Below are 21,565 nucleotides of genomic sequence, written 5' to 3'. Positions count from 1 at the left end.
CCGGGTCGCGGGGGCAGCAGTCTAAGCAGAGATGCCCAGACTTCCCTCTCCCTAGACACTTCCTCAAGCTCTTCCGGGGGGACACCGAGGCGTTCCCAGGCCAGCCGGGAGACATAGTCCCTCCAGCGTGTCCTAGGTCTTCCCCGGGGTCTCCTCCCGGTGGGACGGGCCCGGAACACCTTCAGGAGGCATCCGGAACAGATGCCCAAGCCACCTCAGCTGACCCCTCTCGATGTGAAGGAGCAGCGGCTCTACTCTGAGCTCCTCCCGGGTGACCGAGCTTCTCACCCTATCTCTAAGGGATCGCTCAGCCACCCTGCGGAGAAAGCTCATTTCGGCTGCCTGTATCCAGGATCTTGTCCTTTCGGTCATGACCCAAAGCTCATGACCATAGGTGAGAGTAGGAACGTAGATTGACTGGTAAATCGAGAGCTTCGCCTTGGGGCTCAGCTCTTTCTTCACCACGACAGACCGATACATCGACCGCATTACTGCAGAAGCTGCACCGATCCGTCTGTTAATCCCCGTTCCATCCTTCCCTCACTTGTGAACAAGACCCCTAGATACTTAAACTCCTCCACTTGAGGCAAGAAGAGGGACATCCAGTTCTTGGTAATGTCTCTGTTGTGCCATATTTTCTCCATGTGATGATGACTGCCTTCACTTTGTTCCATGGTACATCGAATGCTTTGGAAATTATTTTGTACCCTTCTGCTTACTGATATCTTTCAACAATGAGATCCCTCTAATGCTTTGGAATCTCTCTGCGAACCATGGCTTTTGCTCTATGACCAAACTTGAGATTTTGTCAGTCTTTAGAAGCCTGATAAATCCCCTGAGCGCTGTCACTGCCTTCTGCCATGTTTTCACACAAAAGAAAACCCCATGTTGCATGCTGCGGCTGCGTCAGACTTTTGCTAACTTTGGTTGATGCCAGACAGTATTTACCGTGGTTTTTCATACGGTTTTAATGAAAATTTTAATTAGAAGTGGTAATGCTAACCGTGGAATTTTACTGTGAAACCGGTAACCATTTCAAATTTAAAGTGTCATTTAAATGTAAGTTAAAATTAAGATTTGACCAAAATTCTAGTTTAGGTGTGGTGTAGGCTACCTTTTATTTTGAGAATTCTATAGCCTGAGTTTAAATTATATATATTTTTTTTGTTTTCTAATAATAAGACGTTCAGTTCAACCCCATTCTTGTATTCTTCAAAATCATAAGACATTTAATACAAACAGATTCTGTAATTCATTCTTTTTTAGAAGTATATCGTTTACTATATAGTTTGATAACAACACAGTAGATTAACTGATGCAGTGGCTGGATGGTGATGCTGTGGAGGAGAATGTCCATGCTAATAGGGATGATTTGTATGCTAATGATGCCAAAAGGTATTGGCTCTGGTGGATGCTGGGGGTCTGAAAGTCCTGGTGGTTCTAGTGTTAATTATAAGATTGTTATAACCAAAATTGTTATGAACAAACAGTTTTATAATTTCAGAGCTGGATACCCAAAGCTATCAAGAAACGAGTGTGCACAACCTTTGTTGAGGCATCTTTCAGGTAAAGTCAAATCGTATTTGTCTTTCAGTGCTGTTTATGTTTTACATTCATCCTTTTACTTTTTGCTAAAGACAATGCAGCTTACGAGGCTAATGACTGTGTACATATGGTAATGCTAATTAAATTGATGTTGAGCATATAATGTTAATGATGATAATGTTGCTTAATATAAGGATGAAACTGATGATTTTCGTTCATTAAAAAGTAAGGCAGAGTAACATTTGCAATGATTACTTTTTCACTTGGTGGGACCTTGAAAAGTGGGTATACCCTAATTTAACTATTGAAATGTTTTGAATCTTCTGATCTTCCCTTATCTTTACATTTCAAACTAGCATCTTCATCCATATCAATCAAACTGCTCGAACGATAATGTGTGTGCAGGACGCATTTTCGACCTGCTGATTTTAATTAGATGACACACATACTTTGCACAACGCTGCACTTATATTCTTAATAATAGTAGGCTATATCAACATTGTAAACAAAACATTATTATATGTTCTATCAGCCTTAACTGATATAGTGTATAGGTCCCATAAACTATTTTGGAGTTATGTGTATGCAATCCCCAGTGGAAAATGTGTATTGCCCCACTAAAAGATGAATATGTTGTAGTTGTTACATTCATACAATTTTGATTTAATTAAATGTTTTCTTCTGATTACCAGTGAAAGCTGTTGTAACTGATTTAATAGGGTTTGAGTTGTTTCAAATGTTTTAAAAAATACTTTGTTAAAATACTTTTCATCTCACAGTCAGTGAATGTTTTTGCATAAATTCTTGCCCTTTATCTGCTACAGATTGATGTGTTCTACCAATTTGAGAAGATAATCATCCAATATTATTTATGCAGAAAAATGTGTTGGTAGAACACGGCTGTGTATGTTTGTGTACATGGAAGTCTTTAGGTTGTTTCTATTTTTGTCAAAATAGAGACTAGACTAAATAAAAAAGAATGCCAATATTAACACTGGTTATGACCGTTTTTTTTCTTCTTAAATATAAAAATATCTGCACTCATTGCTGTTAGTTTTGTTCAGACTGTCAGACAAAATTAATTATATTTAATGTAATAATGTGTGCATTGAATATTTCACTATGCTGCTGTTGATTGCCCTATTCTTTTACATACCTCAGTAATGGCAGGATGTGTCAGTGTGGGGCTACTCGGGACACCCATCAGGCGGTGGCTTTGGGGGACTATTTCAGCACAGCCATTGTCAGCCACTGGGACAGCATCCAGCATTCTTCAGCATACCCCACCGATGCCTTCGGAGAGCTGGAGTTTGAAGGCGCAAGCAGGAGACATAGTAAAGTGTGTGTTTGTGTTTACGTGTGTACGTTCATTCAATTGTTGAGGTCTGTGTGTGTATGTTTTGTCTGCTTATTGTCCCAGGGAGGCCTTAATAACGTGTTGTTTTTTAATTCATTTTGTGATATCCCATTGATGAATAAGGCAATGCTTTGTTGTAGGGCTGGACTATACGGCCCAAAACATACACATTGTTAAGCTGCACGATGAGTCATGCTGTCAGTGTACGTGCCTGGATGAAAATGTTTAGCCTAACCTAATTTGTGCCAAAATAATTATGATGTCGTAGGAACAACACCAACACGGCAAAATCAGAACAGTCATCAATATTTGCTCCTTTTCTCACTCAACTCTATGTCACATGCTCTCCTTGCCCTGTTGACATCCTGGTGCTCTCGCTTTTTACTCTTTTCACCAGAGTGAACATGAAATAAATATTATCAGAAAACAAGTGGTTTTTCTTGCCATGTTGTTCAGGAATGGATTACTAACTATTTCTGATCGAATGGCAGTGATTATTTTATCAATACACACTGACTCACCTCTTTTGCTACTGTATACTTCTATCATAAGACTGTTACTTATTTTCTCACTCCTCTCAGCTTACTTATTTTCTGAGGCTGCCCAAAAAAACAGATTAATGTCACTGCCACCCTTCCTCTTGCTCAAGACTGACACTCACTGTGAATGAAAGCTGACTAATAAAACTGCTTGCACTAATGCATCCACTAAATGCTTACACTAATAATGCTATTTATCATAAGCAAGTACAACTATGCAGCATACAATACGAACATGAAATCAATTAAAAAGACTAATGTCTACATACATTATACATGCAGCGCATCATTAATGACTGACTACTCTGATTTCACGTGAGCTTTCTGACAAATCTAACAAAATAAAGACAGTAACGTTAGTTGAATACACACATGAGCACCAATGTTGGTCACTGGGTGAATGTGTGGCTAATTAACATTCTAGGTAACTTAGCTATGATAGATAATGTTAGTCCTGGTCGCGGAACAACCGACCAGCTCTTTACTCCTGCAAGGATCCTGGAGGGGGCCTGGGAATATGCCCATCCTGTCTACATGTGTTTTGTGGATCTGGAGAAGGCGTATGACCGGGTCCCCCGGGAGATACTGTGGGAGGTGCTGCGGGAGTATGGGGTGAGGAGGTCCCTTTTGAGGGCTATCCAATCCCTGTACAATCCCTGTACGTCCAAAGTGAGGGTTGGCCTCCGCCAGGGCTGCACTTTGTCACCAATCCTGTTTGTAACTTTTATGGACAGGATATCGAGGCGTAGTCGGGGTGGGGAGGGGGTGCAGTTCGGTGTCTTGGGGATCTCAACGCTGCTTTTTGCGGATGATGTGGTCCTGATGGCATCAACGGTCTGTGACCTTCAGCACTCACCGGACCGGTTCGCAGCCGAGTGCGAAGCATTTGGGATGAGGATTAGCACCTCGAAATCTGAGGCCATGGTTCTCAGCAGGAAACCGATGGAGTGCCTCCTCCGGGGAGGGAATGAGGTGTTACCCCAAGTAAAGGAGTTCAAGTATCTCAAGGTCTTGTTTGCGAGTGAGGGGACAATGGAGCGGGAGATTGGCCGGAGAATTGGAGCAGCAGGGGCGGTATTGCATTCGCTTTACCGCACCGTTGTGACGAAAAGAGAGCTGAGCCGGAAGCCAAAGCTCTCGATATACCAGTCAATTTTCCTTCCTACCCTCACCTATGGTCATAAAGGCTGGGTCATGACCGAAAGAACAAGATCGCGAGTACAAGCGGCTGAAATGGGTTTTCTCAGAAGGGTGGCTGGCTTCTCCCTTAGGGATAGGATGAGAAGCTCAGCCATCCGTGAGGAACTCGGAGTAGAGCCGCTGTTCCTTTGCGTCGAAAGGAGCCAGTTGAGGTGGTTCGGGCATGTGGTAAGGATGCCCCCAGGATGTCTCCCTAGGGAGGTATTCCAGGCATGTCCAGCTGGGAGGAGACCTCGGGGTAGGCCCAGGACTAGGTGGAGAGATTATATTTCGACACTGGGAACGCCTCGGGATCCCCCAGTTAGAGCTGGCAAATGTGGCTCGGGAAAATGAAGTTTGGGGTCCCCTGCTGGAGCTGCTGCCCCCGCGACCCAATACGGATAAGCGGATGAAGATGAGATCATGTTAGTGATGATTGGTTGATTAACACTTGCAAATCGGCCTGCTTTCACCAAAAACTTTTGTTTTCTCTCCATGCAATTACTGACACCTTTTTGCTAAATATTATTTATTTCCTACAGTTCCAGGGAAAAATGACGTGTTGATGTTATACTCACAATTGACAGGAAGATAGCCTACATAACACTCATATTACATTCTATTTTTCCACTTTAATTTTTCAATTTTAACTTTATTTTAACAGGGAACTCAGTGAGACCTGATTCGGCTGTGCCCTCTGTAAACATGTTGACAAGTACAGTTTTACAATACATTTGAAAGTCAGCTAATGAAACAGTGACAGTACAGCTTTGACATTGATTGTACCTACCAACAGCAGTCTACAAATAGCTTCTGCTTGGGTATGGCAACACCACTTGGACAATCCACACGAAAAACTGACGTAATATTGTAAAACTAGAACCAGTAGTAATAATAAAAAGTTTAGTTATGATTATGTTCACATTTGCTAATGAATATTTTGGACAGCAGTGCATGGTTGCCTGTCATACCACTGCAAATTTTTATTTTATTTATAATTTATATAATCAATATATTGGGCATATTTGAATATGGGGGGGATGTATCCGAGTGGACCATGTTCTCCACCGCCATTGTCGAAGCGGCCGCTCGGAGCTGTGGCCGTAAGGTCTCCGGTGCCTGTCGAGGCGGCAATCCCCGAACCCGGTGGTGGACACCGGAAGTAAGGGATGCTGTCAAGCTGAAGAAGGAGTCCTATCAGGCCTGGTTGGCTTGTGGGACTCCTGAGGCAGCTGACGGGTACCGACAGGCCAAGCGGACTGCAGCCCGGGTGGTTGTGGAGGCAAAAACTCGGGCCTGGGAGGAGTTCGGTGAGGCCATGGAGAAGGACTATCGGCTGGCCTCAAATAGATTCTGGCAAACCATCCGGCGCCTCAGGAAAGGGAAACAGTGCCCTACCAATGCTGTTTATAGTAGAGGTGGGCAGCTGTTGACCTCAACTGGGGATGTCGTCGGGCGGTGGAAGGAGTACTTCGAGGATCTCCTCAATCCCGCCGTCACGTCTTCCATTGAGGAAGCAGAGGATGAGGGCTCAGAGGTGGACTCGTCCATCACCCGGGCTGAAGTCACAGAGGTGGTCAAGAAACTCCTCGGTGGCAAGGCACCGGGGGTGGATGAGATCCGCCCTGAGTACCTCAAGTCTCTGGATGTTGTGGGGCTGTCTTGGCTGACACGCCTGTGCAACATCGTGTGGCAGTCGGGGACAGTGCCTCTGGGATGGCAGATCGGGGTGGGGGTCCCTCTTTTTAAGAAGGGGGACCGGAGGGTGTGTTCCAAGGAGAATACGGCCGATAGTAGAACCTCGGATTCAGGAGGAACAGTGTGGTTTTCGTCCAGGCCGTGGAACACTGGACCAGCTCTATACCCTCTACAGGGTGATGGAGGGTTCATGGGAGTTTGCCCAACCAATCCAAAAGTGTTTTGTGGATTTGGAGAAGGCATTCGACTGTGTCCCTCGTGGCATCCTGTGGAGGGTGCTTCGGGAATATGGGGTCCTGGGTCCTTTGCTAAGGGCTGTCAGGTCCCTGTACGACCGAAGCAGGAGCTTGGTCAACATTGCCGACAGAAAGTCAGACTTGTTCCCTGTGCATGTTGGACTCTGGCAGGGCTGCCCTTTGTCGCCGGTTCTGTTCATAATTTTTATGGACAGAATTTCTAGGCGCAGCCAGGGGCCGGAGGGTGTCAGGTTTGGGGACCACACGATTTCGTCTCTGCTCTTTGTGGATGATGTTGTCGTGTTGGCCCCTTCAAGCCAGGACCTCCAGCATGCACTTGGACGGTTTGCAGCCGAGTGTGAAGCGATGGGAATGAAAATCAGTACCTCCAAATCCGAGGCCATGGTCCTCAGTCGGAAAAGGGTGGCTTGCCCACTTAAGGTTGGGGGCAGGCTCACTTCCGAGTGCCTGCCTCAAGTGGAGGAGTTTAAGTATCTAGGGGTCTTGTTCACGAGTGAGGGAAGGATGGAACGGGAGATTGACAGACGGATCGGTGCAGCTTCTGCAGTAATGCAGTCGATGTGTCGGTCTGTCGTGGTGAAGAAAGAGCTGAGCCGCAAGGCGAAGCTCTTGATTTACTGGTTAATCTACATTCCTACTCTCACCTATGGTCATGAGCTTTGGGTCATGACCAAAAGGACAAGATCCTGGATACAGGCGGCCGAAATGAGCTTTCTCCGCAGGGTGGCTGGGCGATCCCTTAGAGATAGGGTGAGAAGCTCGGTCACCCGGGAGGAGCTCAGAGTAGAGCCTCTGCTCCTCCACATCGAGAGGGGTCAGCTGAGGTGGCTTGGGTATCTGTTTCGGTTGCCTCCGGAAAGTCTTCCTGGGAAGGTGTTCCGGTCCCGTCCCACCGGGAGGAGACCTCGGGGGAAGACCTAGGACACGCTGGAGGGACTATGTCTCCCGGCTGGCCTGGGAACGCCTCTGTGTCCCCTCGGAAGTTCTGCAGGAAGTGTCTGGGGAGAGGGAAGTCTGGGCATCCCTGCTTAGACTGCTGCCCCCGCGACCCGGCCCTGGATAAGCGGAAGAAGATGGATGGATGGAATTATCTAATCAACCAATCACATGGCAGTTGCTTCAATGCATTTAGGGGTGTGGTCCTGGTCAAGACAATCTCCTGAACTCCAAACTGAATGTCAGAATGGGAAAGAAAGGTGATTTAAGTACTTTTGAGCGTGGCATGGTTGTTGGTGCCAGACGGGCCGGTCTGAGTATTTCACAATCTGCTCAGTTACTGGGATTTTCATGCGCAACCATTTCTAGGTTTTACAAAGAATGGTGTGAAAAGGGAAAAACATCCAGTATGCAGCAGTCCTGTGTGCAAAAATGCCTTGTTGATGCTAGAGGTCAGAGGAGAATGGGCCAACTGATTCAAGCTGATAGAAGAGCAACTTTGACTGAAATAACCACTTGTTACAACCGAGGTATGCAGCAAAGCATTTGTGAAGCCACAACACGCACAACCTTGAGGCGGATGGGCTACAATAGCAGAAGACCCCACCGGGTACCACTCATCTCCACTACAAATAGAAAAAAGAGGCTACAATTTGCACAAGCTCACCAAAATTGGACAGTTGAAGACTGGAAGAATGTTGCCTGGTCTGATTTTGCAGGTTTTCCCACTTACAAAGCATGTAGAAGTCTGTAATTTTTATCATAGGTACTCTTCAACTCTGAGTGACGGAATCTAAAACAAAAATCCAGAAAATCACATTGTATGATTTTTAAGTAATTAATTTGCATTTTATTGCATGACATAAGTATTTCATACATCAGAAAAGCAGAACTTAATATTTGGTACAGAAACCTTTGTTTGCAATTACAGAGATCATACATTTCCTGTAGTTCTTGACCAGGTTTGCACACACTGCAGCAGGGATTTTGTCCCACTCCTCCATACAGACAGGCTAGGCCACTCCAGGACCTTGAGATGCTTCTTACGGAGCCACTCCTTAGTTGCCCTAGCTGTGTGTTTTGGGTCATTGACATGCTGGAAGACCCAGCCACGACCCATCTTCAGTGCTCTTACTGAGGGAAGGAGGTTGTTGGCCACGATCTCGCGATGCATGGCCCCATCCATCCTCCCCTCAATACGGTGCAGTCATCCTGTCCCTTTTGCAGAAAAGCATCCCCAAAGAATGATGTTTCCACCTCCATGCATCACGGTTGGGATGGTGTTCTTGGGGTTGTACTCATCCTTCTTCTTCCTCCAAACACGGCGAGTGGATTTTAGACCAAAAAGCTCTATTTTTGTCTCATCAGACCACATAACCTTCTCCCATTCCTCCTCTGGATCATCCAGATGGTCATTGGCAAACATCAGACGGGCCTGGACATGTGCTGGCTTGAGCAGGGGGACCTTGCATGCACTGCAGGATTTTAATCCATGACAGCGTAGTGTGTTACTAATGGTTTTCTTTGAGACTGTGGTCCCAGCTCTCTTCAGGTCATTGACCAGGTCCTGCCGTGTAGTTCTGGGCTGATCCCTCACCTTCCTCATGATCATTGATGCCCCCTGGGGTGAGATCTTGCATGGAGCCCCAGACCGAGGAAGTTTGACCATCATCTTGAACTTCTTCCATTTTCGAATAATTGCCCCAAATTGATGCCTTCTCACCAATCTGCTTACCTAATGTCCTGTAGCCCATCCCAGCCTTGTGCAGGTCTACAATTTTATCCCTGATGTCCTTACACAGCTCTCTGGTCTTGGCCATTGTGGTGAGGTTGGAGTCTGTTTGATTGAGTGTGTGGACAGGTGTCTTTTATACAGGTAACGAGTTCAAACAGGTGCAGTTAATACAGGTAATGAGTGGAGAACAGGAGGGCTTCTTAAAGAAAAACTAACAGGTCTGTGAGAGACGGATTTCTTACTGGTTGGTAGGTGATCAAATACTTATGTCATGCAATAAAATGCACATTCATTATTTAAAAATCATACAAAGTTATTTTCTGGATTTTTTTAAAAATTCCGTCTCTCACAGTTGAAGTGTACCGTAAAGCTCTATTTTGGTCTTGCTACTCCAAATAACAGTGTGCCAGAAGCTGTGAGGCGTGTCAAGGTGTGTTTGAGCATATTGTAGCCAGGCTTTTTTGTGGCATTGGTGCAGTAAAGGTTTCTTTCTGGCAACTCGACCATGCAGCAAATTTTTGTTCAAGTTTCATCGTAATGTGCTCCTTGATACAACCACACAGTCTTTTTCCAGAGCAGCCTTTATTTCTCCTTAGGTTACCTGTGGGTTTTTTTTTGTATCCTGAATAATTCTTCTGGCAGTTTTGGCTGAAATCTTTCTTGGTCTACCTGATCTTGGCTTATTATCAAGAGATCCCAGAATTTTCCACTTCTTAATACATGATTGAACAGCACTGACTGGTATTTGCAAGGCTTCGGATATAATTTTATATCATTTTCTTTATCTTTATAAAGTTCCATTACCTTGTTACGCAGGTCTTTTGACAGTTTTTTTCTGCTCCCCATGGGTCAGTATCTAGCCTGCTCAGTGTATCCACATGAGAGCTAAAAAACTCATTGACTATTTAGACACTAATTGCAATTTAAAAAGCCACCGGTGTGGGTAAGTAACCTTGAATTGCCATTTTCACCTGTGTGTGTCACCTTGTGTGTCTGTAACAAGGCCAAACATGCAAGGGTATGTCAACTTTTGATCAGGACAATTTGGGTGATGTCTGTTATATGGTTTATAACGGAGCCAAACAACTATGTAATGATAAATGGCTTCATATGATCACTATCCTTCAATAAACAACAGTTTTTTGCATGATCAGTCATATTTTCTAAATCAGTGCCAAAATGTCATAATTTCTGCCAGGGTATGCAAACTTATGAGCACAAATGTAGCTCCATAGTGCAGACCTGTCACCCTATTGAAACTTTTGGCGCATCATGAAACGAAAACTAGGACAAAGAGGACCCGAACTGTTGAGCAGCTGAAATGCGATACTAAGCAAGAATGGGCATACATTTCACTTTCACAACTACAGTAATTGAATGTTGTTAAAAGAAGTTGATGCAACACATTGGTAAACATTTTAGTGTTCACCACAGTGGTGAATTTTTTTTGAAAAGTGTTGCTGGCATCAAATTCAAAATGGACATGTATTATAGGGAATAAATATATGCATGAATGATTTGCACATCATTGCATTCTGTTCTCATTTGCATTTTACGCAGCGTCCTAACTTTTTTTGGAAATGGGGTTGTACCTCAATTGAACTCAAAGGCACCCAGGAAGCCACTAGATCGTCACAATGAGACAGGATGAGGTTGAATTAAAGCTGTCCACTCTTTCTTGTTATACATTTTCTATTATTGACTTGCCATTTTCTCTGTCTCTCTTTCTCTCCCCCCAATAGTTCCTCCGTCTCTCATGTGACACCCCTCCTTCCATCGCCTACAAACTATTGACGGCCGACTGGGGGTTGCCCCTGCCAAACCTGGTTGTGTCAGTGGTGGGTGGGGAGGGGAGGGCAAAGGTCAAGATGTGGGTACGGGAGGTCTTGAGGCAGGGACTGGTCAAAGCATCTCAAAGCACAGGTATGAATGTACTGCAACTGCTTTGAGTTTTTACATTTTTTAATGGTGTGTACAAATTAAGATGGCTGAATACAGATGTGATCCATATTCTACCAACATTGTTTTAAGTTCTGTCAACATTGCCTAGTTCCTAGTGACAGTTAACATCGGGCTAACTGTCACTAGGACCGCTATGAGGTCTGGAGCTGGTTTTCCATCCTTCTTCACCATTAATTGCTCTCACTAGATGTCCCAGGTTTTAATAAGTCCCTGAGTAGAGGTTTGGGAGAAAAACAGAGTGGAACAGGCTTTGAGGCCCAGATTTGAGTATATAAACAATGGCCCTCATACATGAAACATCTGTATGATCAAATTTGATCTTAAAATGATCGTACGATAATTTCACCGACAGGGCTGGTATTCATCAATATTATCTTTGTCATATCTTTACGATCACACTCACTTCTGGATGGAGACCGTGTTAACCAACATCAATAAATAAGATCATGCTTGATTCACAATAAGACCATCATTAACACGAATATTACACTCTTAAAACAAATGTGTTGAAAACAACACAACATGTGTCATTTTCAACACATGTTCTGAGTGTGCTCAGGGACAACACATGTTGTGTTAAATACAACACAGAATATGTGTTGTGAACACACACACACAAATGTGTTACTTTAGTTAACACATTCATGTGTTATTTTTGTATACATCTAACACAACTGTGTGTTATAGATTTTTTTATTTATTTATTATTAAATATTTATTATAAAATAGTATTAAAAAAGCTAGATCAGAATACAATATGTACAGTTATCATGAAATCACACGGAAACATCAAATACTGTTTACATACTGTTTATTCTGCTTTTTTTCTGGTTTTAACATGGAATTCATTCTGTAAAAAAAACTGTTGATAAAAAAAGCATTTCTTAACATTAATGATATAAAACATTCATCAAACACTTTAAATAACATTAATGATATAAAACATTAATCAAACACTTTGAAAATGACAACGTACATCAATTAATATCTGTTATCAACTCATATCTGTTAGGTACTGTAAAATAGACTTCAAATAGAACAAAGTCTGAAACCATTTCCAAAATAAGAAAACTTTCTCATCTTGTTCTCAAATAGAACAAATATACGGATGAACTTAAAAATTGTAGTCAAATAAATAACCATACACAAATAGTTCATATTTTGTACTCACATATCAAATCATCATTAATCAACAGATACTTGTTGAGAGAGCTCAGTTTTGGCTGAGTTAATCAGTTCTCCAACACTTCCAACTGTGAATAGTTTTCTCCATGTTTGCTTGCCGTCAATGAAGACAGTCGCAAGAACTCTGTGTAAAACCGTTAGAGTAACGTTAAACGTGATTTGCCCCTCGTCTTCCATTACCTAGATAAAAGATATAATAACACCACATTATAATGCTGTAATCATACAAAAGTAATAATTTAATAATGAGAAAATGTAAACGTTAAGTGTAGGAGCTATCAAGAAGTTAAATTTGAAATAGTCAGTGACAAGCAATGTAAGTTAGCTAACGTTAGCACAAAGAGGCGCGCTTTTTAAACCACACAAAACTATTAGCCACAACGTCCTTTTAACCACTGCATAGTTTTTGGTAAAAGACTGTTAGGAGTTCAAACTTAAGCTGCCATGATGTATAGTAACCTTTAAGTCTTAAATCAATAAATCCCTAAACAGCTTGGCAAAGCGTGAGACGTTAGTGCTGACGTTAGTGCTACACAAAACACATAGTCGGCTACGGAACATGAAAACGGCATAAAAAAGGTTAAAACAAACAAATTATGTTTCCTGGACATTTAACACAACTATTTCTCATGCTAGGTGGGGAAATATGTATTATTTTACACGTTTAATTAGATTCACTCACCTGAGGCATACATGACGCGTTTCTGATGGCTTGTTAGGTCGGCGCGGCGTCGGTTGGAAAAGAACGCCACTGCGCAGGCGCAGCAAGATAATTTGCGTCGTCACAACAGCTGTTTCCCCCCAGCGAGTTAAAATGCTTTTTTCACATTTGCAACCTGATACATAAATCCAATCTTTCAAGTTGAAATCGCCCGTTGAGTATTTGCAACAGATTATGTGCCTTTTATATAAGCATATACGACTAAACGTGTTTAACACAGTAATTGTGTAAACAACATTTACACATCATGTGTCTGTAGTAACACAAAATGTGTTACAAATCCTTTTACACATATTTTGTGTTAATTTTTAACACATCAATTTTAAGAGTGTACAACCGAAACAGCCTCAGTAACAACCACCACAATTATAATAATAGGTAATATAAATAATGGATGAGCAATATAACATAAAAATCTACCACAATATTAAATATTGTATCACTACTGTAGGCTATTGTTGTATTAGTTATTATTCTGCTTTATTCTGCATTTTCTGCATTGTTCATGCGTTTGTATGTTTTGAAATTCCTAGATGTATGTAATGCGCTAGACCAGGGGTTCTCAACCTTTTGCAAACTGGGCCCCCCCAAAGCTGGTTCATTGCAATTGGGGCCCCCCTTCCCGTCGCCACCCCCACTACACCTTGCATAGATAGATAGATAAATAGCCCCCTAGGCTATTATTTTTAGGCCCACACATTATTATTGTTATTATCATCAGTAACGGTAGGTAGGCCTATTATCATTACTAGGCTATTGTTATAATTGGCACTAGCACCAGACTTCTAATGTGAGCTTGCAGGCATTATTATTATTATTATTATGAGTAGTAGTAGGCCTATTATCATTACTAGGCTATTGCTATATAATTATGAGGTTACATGCTTTATTGTTGGTATTATTATTATCATCATCATCATCAGTAGGCCTATTATCATTACTAGGCTATTGCTATAATTGGGAATTGGCACCAGACCTCTGATATGAATGCATGCTCTATTATTGTTATTATTACTAGGCCTAATAGTAGGCCTATCATCTGCATTTTTTACAGAAGCTTGCAGGTAGGCGATGTTAATGTGAGACCTGAGCCTGCTTTGCCTTGCAAAGATCCTCAATTCTTGGCGCAACGTCTGATAAACATAGCCTCAAATCATCCTCGATTTGTGCCGATTGCGGTATTTCGTTTTGAGTGCAGTCATTTTTGAGAATCCTGCCTCACACAAATATGTTGACGCGAAAGGGAGGAGAATCTTCAAGGCGATGTCACAGAGTTGAGGGTATTCCTGCATCAATGCTGCCCAGAATGATGAAAGAGGGCAGGAGGTAAAGAGTTCCTTCAGTCTACTGTCACTCTTCAGCTCAATAAGCTGTTCCTGCATATCAATTGACAGCTCGTTTGCTGTGCACACAAATGGATCACGAACCCATGCAAAAGAGCAATAATCCTCTTTAAAGTACGTCGCAAATTCTTCTCTCATTGCTGACAGGTGCTCAGACGCTGACTGAAATAGAGAGGAGAAATCGTGTGACGTGCCTGCATCAGTGATAAAGTCTGCAAGACTGGGGAACATGTCGCAGTTCCCTCGACTGATGCGGCCATGCCAGAGGTCCAGTTTTTGTGTGAAGGCATCCACTCTGTCTGCAAGGAGCAAAATATGAGTTTTGCGGCCTTGCAAAGACAGGTTGAGGCCATTCAAGCAGTCAAATATATCGACCAAATAGGACAGAGACGCAAGCCACAAAGTGTCATCCAGATGCTTCGCCAGATTTGATTTGATTTCTGTCAAAAAACTCTCCACCTCCTCTCGCAGCTCATACAACCACTGTAACACCCGCCCCCTGGAGAGCCAGCGAACTTCAGTGTGCAGAAGCAGCTGTTCATGCCCTAACCCCAAACAAGGACCCCAAAACAAGCAAGAGTTTAGCGGCCGTGATTTGATGAGATTTATCATTTTCACAGATTGGTTCAGCACGGAGTCAAAGAGAACTGGCATTTTTTTAGCAGTTAGTGCTTTGCGATGGACCATGCAATGTGTCCATTTCACAAGTGGAGCTACTTGCTGAACGCGAGCAGCTAGGCCACACTCATGGCCCGTCATTGCCCGCGCACCATCCGTGCATAAGCCAACGCATCGGTCCCAAGTCAAACCATTTTCACAGAGAAAAATATCAAGGACATTGAAGATGGCTTCTCCTGTAGTGTACGACTGAAGAGGCCGGCAAAACAGGACATCCTCCTCAATCGCCTTGTCCCGCAGATACCTGACATAGGTGAGGAGCTGTGCCTGCCCATCAATATCAGTGGATTTGTCCAGCTGTAGCGCGTAGTAAGGACTCTTTTTTATGACCTCTATCAGTTGCTCTCTGATATCATTAGACATGTCTGAAATTCTCCTAGCGACTGTGTCATTGGATAGTGGTACTGCACCGAGCCTGGCTGCTGCACTCTCCTATCATTATTCTGCACATGTCTTGCGCGGCCGGTAAAATGAGAGTCTCTGCAATTGTATGCAGTATACCCAGATTAGCTATTCTTTTGGCCACTACATACGATGCCTCCAAACACTGTTTAGACACAGAGCTGTGAACTGAAATTGGTGCCCTGTTGCTGATGGAGGCCATCAAGCTTTCTTTTAAAATATTCAGCCGATTTATCCGTAATGCCAGCATGCTTTGTTTCAAGGTGCCTTTTTAGTTTGCAGGGGTTCAAGCTGTCGTTCGCCTGCACCTCGGCACACACGACACACTGAGGTCTCAGAACAGCCGTGACTGTAAACCCAAACTGCAGGTATGCTTCATCGTACCTTCGAAGCTTTTTTGCAGCAGGTGGTGCGTCAGGTGCCTTGTTGGTCCTCACTAGAAATCTCTCCATTTTTGTTTGATTTTGAAATAATTTGGATGTGGATTGGTTGTGTTTTCAATAAAGTTTAGGCTATGATGTAAAGATGTGTGCGTGTGTGTGGCTATGTTGAGAGACTAGTATCGGCGGCTAATCAGTCGGGACTAAGGCACGATCTTTAATACAACAAACAAAATAATGATTTTATGGGCAATGCAAATTTTATTTTAAGACTTAACGATTGTAGTTCTTTGTCAGTGAGTCAGTGAGTCAGTGAGTGAGTGAGTGGGTGGGTGGGTGGGTGTGTGTCTCGCGTGGGTGTTGCAACACGGTGAAAAAGGCAGAGGGGTAAGAAACAATTACTGGCTATGGCTGAGATGGGGATAATCTTTAAAAAGACTGTTTGTGTGATTAGTCTTTAAAAATACTTTGTGGGAAGTCTTTAAAAAGACTGTTTAGGTTTTGAAGAAAAGTGATATCGATGGATAACAACTAGACTAACGAGAGATGGCACAAGCGAACTTGGCAAGAGACTAGAGTGGAGTGAATGCAGTGATTTATTTTTGTGTGAGAGTGAAGAAACATTTACATTTAACCAGGGCGGGAATGGCGGCGGCCATGCGCATGCGTGATTCATTTGCAGCCTGGACGCGGAGTGGTGTGAGTGTCCTCACTGCTGCGCGAGGCTACTGAGAGACTGACCACCTGTGAGTGCTTTTGGACGGGGGAGGGGCTCATGGCAGCACCCACTGCTCGTTGAGCACAGTAACTGCAGAGTGATACGTGCTTTCGAGTATCCAAACACCACAAAACATTTTTCGCCATCTTATTAATCATTAAATTCACTTCTGACAACGTTTTAGGAATTGACAATTTGCTTCAAAGTTTTCGGAGTTGAGAAGCTCCATGAAGTGATGCGACAGCCAGCTAGTGCCTGCCCCGGCCGCTAGCTCGTCGGTTGGACAGCCCTGCGCTTACCTCACTGTAAGCTGGAGGTCTCTCAGACCGCTATCGTTAATAAGAGGCTTTTATTTCGCCGTTGACGGTTCCTTTGTTTATATCACAACACATGTCCATCATAAGATCAACGGGAACCTGTGGTTAACTTTGGTTAACTGGTCTTTTCAGAGTTAAACTCCAAAAGAGTGCCCTGCGGGCTTGAAAACCTCTCTCACAAGTCTCTCTCACTCTCACACTCACACACACACACACACACAAGTCCACAGCAGGCACAGGCAGGGGAGAGAGAGATACCGTTTCTCTTCGGGAGACTTGATGAAATTATGAAAAATATGCTAAATTCATGTCACTAGATTTGTCGCTAGTCGCTTTTGATTTGATTTGTCGAACAGTCGTTTCTTCTACACTCACCTAAAGGATTATTAGGAACACCTGTTCAATATCTCATTAATGCAATTATCTAATCAACCAATCACATGGCAGTTGCTTCAATGCATTTAGGGGTGTGGTCCTGGTCAAGACAGGGAGAATGGGCCGACTGATTCAAGCTGATAGAAGAGCAACTTTGACTGAAATAACCACTCGTTACAACCGAGGTATGCAGCAAAGCATTTGTGAAGCCACAACATGCACAACCTTGAGGCGAATGTGCTACAAAAGCAGAAGACCCCACCGGGTACCACTCATCTCCACTACAAATAGGAAAAGAGGCTACAATTTGCACAAGCTCACCAAAATTGGACAGTTGAAGACTGGAAGAATGTTGCCTGGTCTGATGAGTCTCGATTTCTGTTGAGACATTCAGATGGTAGAGTCAGAATTTGGCGTAAACAGAATGAGAACATGAATCCATCATGCCTTGTTACCACTGTGCAGGCTGGTGGTGGTGTTGTAATGGTGTGGGGGATGTTTTATTGGCACACTTTAGGCCCCTTAGTGCCAATTGGGCATTGTTTAAATGCCAAGGCCTACCTGAGCATTGTTTCTGACCATGTCCATCCCTTTATGACCACCATGTACCCATCCTTTGATGGCTACTTCCAGCAGGATAATGCACCATGTCACAAAGCTCGAATCATTTCAAATTGGTTTCTTGAACATGTCAATGAGTTCACTGTACTGAAATGGCCCCCACAGTCACCAGATCTCAACCCAATAGAGCATCTTTGGGATGTGGTGGAACGGGAGCTTGGTGCCCTGGATATGCATCCCACAAATCTCCATCAACTGCAAGATGCTATCCTATCAATATGGGCCAACATTTCTAAAGAATGCTTTCAGCACCTTGTTGAATCAATGCCATGTAGAATTAAGGCAGTTCTGAAGGCGAAAGGGGGTCAAACACAGTATTAGTATGGTGTTCCTATTAATCCTTTAGGTGAGTGTATTTTTAAGTAAAGATTGTAATTGCAATAATTGTTAATGGGTGTTGGCTCTGGAAAAAAAATTACATTACGTTTTTATGACATTGTCTTATTGTAACAACTCCCAATGGTTTCAGAGGTATTGAAGATTGCAGCAAGCATTTCCTCATAGGCATTTCCTTATAGGCAACTGCGACTGTTTTTTTACTGAAAGCAACAAGACACACTGAAGGACTAAGGAATACTGTTCTTACTCTCACTACCTCATTACCTTTTCCTTGTGTGACTGCTTTCTCTCCCAGCAATACCAGAGTCAGTGTAAGCATATTTTATGGTTTTCTCATAGGTATCTGAATTATTTTTCTGGAGAACAACAGATAGTTGGTGTGATCGTGTCAATGTGGTGGTGCGTGTCCTTGGCAATGCCATTTCAGGATAGAGGAAATGGCTATTGTACTCCAAATTTGTTCCATTCCCAGCCAAAGAAATCCAGAAAATCTACTAGTTTTATGCTTTGCTCCAGAACACTGCCTTCAAAAAAGTGTTACATTTTGGAGAAACATGCCTTTTTATTAACGTATGAAATGATTCATAATTTCTACTCTACTTGTTGGTCTTTTATCTGCAGTGGATTAACATTCACATATGGCACCCACTGCTTTCTAAGTTTAAAGCTATTGTTGATGCAAGCATCGATAACATTACATTTAAGAGTTGAATGAGAGTAATTGTCTTACTTTCTGTCTCTCTCTCTTCTTGTGTATCTTACTCTTTCACTCTCACAAACTCTTACACACACAACTGCCTCAGGAGCGTGGATATTGACGGAAGGCCTGCGTGAAGGTGTTGGAAGGTGTGTAGGGGAGGCGGTAAGGGATCATGCGGCTGCTGCCTCGTCTGTCTCTCACAACAAGGTGGTGGCTCTTGGCATCGCTCCCTGGGGCCTCGTCAAAAACCGTGAGCAGCTGGTCAATCCGCAGGTAAAACAAACACTTTTATTATTAAACCATTTATGGAGAAGTCAACTGATACCCAGGTCTCTTAAAGCTGAGCCCAATTTTACGACAAAAAAACATAATACAAAATGGAAATATAAAATACACATACACACAGAAAATCACTTAACAATAACTAGTTATTCTGTCAGACATTTGTCTTCTCGACTCTAAAATATTAAAGTGGGACTGTTAGCATTTTAAGTTCTTGGCAGATACAAAGCAACCAGATAATCATAATATATGTTAAATACTTGTTTTTTATGCTGCTAAACCAGCTTTGTATAAAGTTTTAAAAATAAATCAGTTTGAATGAAAAATCCATACTGTGGAACAAGGCATTGTTGGCTGAAAAATTGATGCAGTTAATTTGCCATTGGTAAATTAAGCCCTCTGTTGGCTAGAAGTGGAATTGTAGAAAAATGCCCAACTGAGAATCTACTCAATGCATATACAGTGTCTAAATTAATTAGCTAGTGAGGCTTGAAAACAGGACACACTCTAAAAAAGGAAAACTATTAATATCTAAACTATTATGTTTGTCACCATATAGATTTGAGATATTTTAGAAACGCTAGCTAAGACTGAGTCTAGTTTACCACATGAGATAATGTTACTACCTAGCCAATGTTGTTGGCATCTATATGTAACATTAGCATTGTTGGCTATATTTTAATGACTCTGCTAGCTTTTATTTTTGATGAAATTATCAAGGCAACATTTTATTACACTAAAGATATCCGGGGGGGAGGGATGCTGCACTACAGCTAGGACCAAAACAATTTCCCTGAATGGAGTACACCTACAATAATAAATCATTTCTAAACCAAACTATTTTTAATAACATCTTTCCCCAATACTTCAAAATATAACTAGAACTTTTCTACTAGTATATGGTGGAAATTAGGGCTGCAACTAACAACTATTTCAATAAATTTGTCGATTACTACTTCAGTTTTTTGATTAATCAGAAAAAGTACTAATTCCAGGATTAAATGCACATGTTTTAATAGCTTTTTTGTGTGTTTCTTATCCTTTTACAATGCCTGTAGTAAAACAACTGTAGGCAGTAGTTATAAAACAAATATAAACAATGCAAAAACTGAAGGGTTATCATATTTTAGTTGGAAAAGCATTCCAGGGATTATATCATAAAGCATGTTGACAGACTTGACTGATACTGTAAACGTTATTGCAAATTGTACTGCATTTAAATACCTCAACATTTCTACTGTAAAGAAATATAGAACTCACCAATTTTGACACTAATGGGTTTTGTGATGGCAATTTCATTTAAAGGAGTAAGTACAGAGACAAAATTCTCTTGGCACAATTAATAGTTTATTTGCAAATAGAGAGACGTGTGAAACACTTACAGAATAATCCCGAGCAGTCTAAATTAATACATGACAATCATTAGTACTTATAGTGGAAAAAGGGGTGTGGTAAGATGCTGCCCATCTGACTTGTGTCACATAGGTTTTACCCAAAGGGTGGGCTGTCCCCCCACATTATCCTTCCTGCCATAATGTTTACTGTTGTGTTTACCTAAAGGGGCCAACTGACCTTACTTCCCCCCAAGGACTACATTCCTAAGGAAGAAAGGACTGATACCCTTTGTCTAGGCAGAAGAACAGATGGTCAGAGAACCTAGTGATGCGGATATTTATACAGACATTTGTCACAATCAAAGAAAATAGTTACATACCAGGCAATAGAAAAATAAATTTCTCAAATGTACCTTAGTTCAAAATTTCCATAACAGTTAATTCATCAGTAACATCGTGAATGCTTAGCTAGCCGGAGCTGCTCAACTATATATACAAACTCAACATGCTCATACAGATTACCAGTATGGTGGTGAAAAACCTGACGTTAAAATTAACTCAGCCATGCATTCAAGATAAACAATTTCTCAATTAAAACTTAACTCCATGAATTCATATTGCAATGAATATGAACTTGTATTATATTAACTTGCCGTGCTGAGCAATATTCATCTTCTGTCATCACAGCTACTGTCATCTCTTTAAATGCTCACGCGTTACAATTGTGCTTCTGTGCCATGAGTTCTCCTTTACCAATTTTGCAACAAACAGTTTTTTAAATTCATCAACATGAAGTGGTCCCATACTTGTAAAGTTTTTGGTTATATGCAACTTCCCTTCGGTGTAGCCTCCGCCATCTTAGGCTCCACAATCTTTCATATTTTTTTGGCTGTGACTCTCTCACGATTCAAGGGAGGAGAACACAGAGTAGAAAACTGAGCTTTTAATGTAAACAGAAAGAA

The 21,565-nt window shown here is 42.2% G+C and overlaps 1 protein-coding gene across 2 annotated transcripts in view; it reads left to right on the top strand.

Moving 5' to 3' along the window:
• Positions 1-21,565, top strand: part of LOC105030609 (transient receptor potential cation channel subfamily M member 4) — a 194,322-nt gene that overhangs the window by 24,754 nt on the left and 148,003 nt on the right. For both annotated transcript variants that reach the window (XM_010904569.4, XM_010904570.3), the window contains exons 2-5: positions 1,505-1,566; positions 2,707-2,884; positions 10,989-11,169; positions 19,091-19,260. In XM_010904569.4, the coding sequence (XP_010902871.1) occupies positions 1,505-1,566; positions 2,707-2,884; positions 10,989-11,169; positions 19,091-19,260 (591 nt within the window). The remainder of the gene's footprint in view (positions 1-1,504; positions 1,567-2,706; positions 2,885-10,988; positions 11,170-19,090; positions 19,261-21,565) is intronic.

This window comes from Esox lucius, chromosome 5, assembly GCF_011004845.1.
Source record: "Esox lucius isolate fEsoLuc1 chromosome 5, fEsoLuc1.pri, whole genome shotgun sequence".
Lineage (NCBI taxonomy): Eukaryota > Metazoa > Chordata > Actinopteri > Esociformes > Esocidae > Esox > Esox lucius.
Note: the sequence above shows the minus strand (reverse complement) of the source record. Positions and strands in the feature narration are given on the sequence as shown.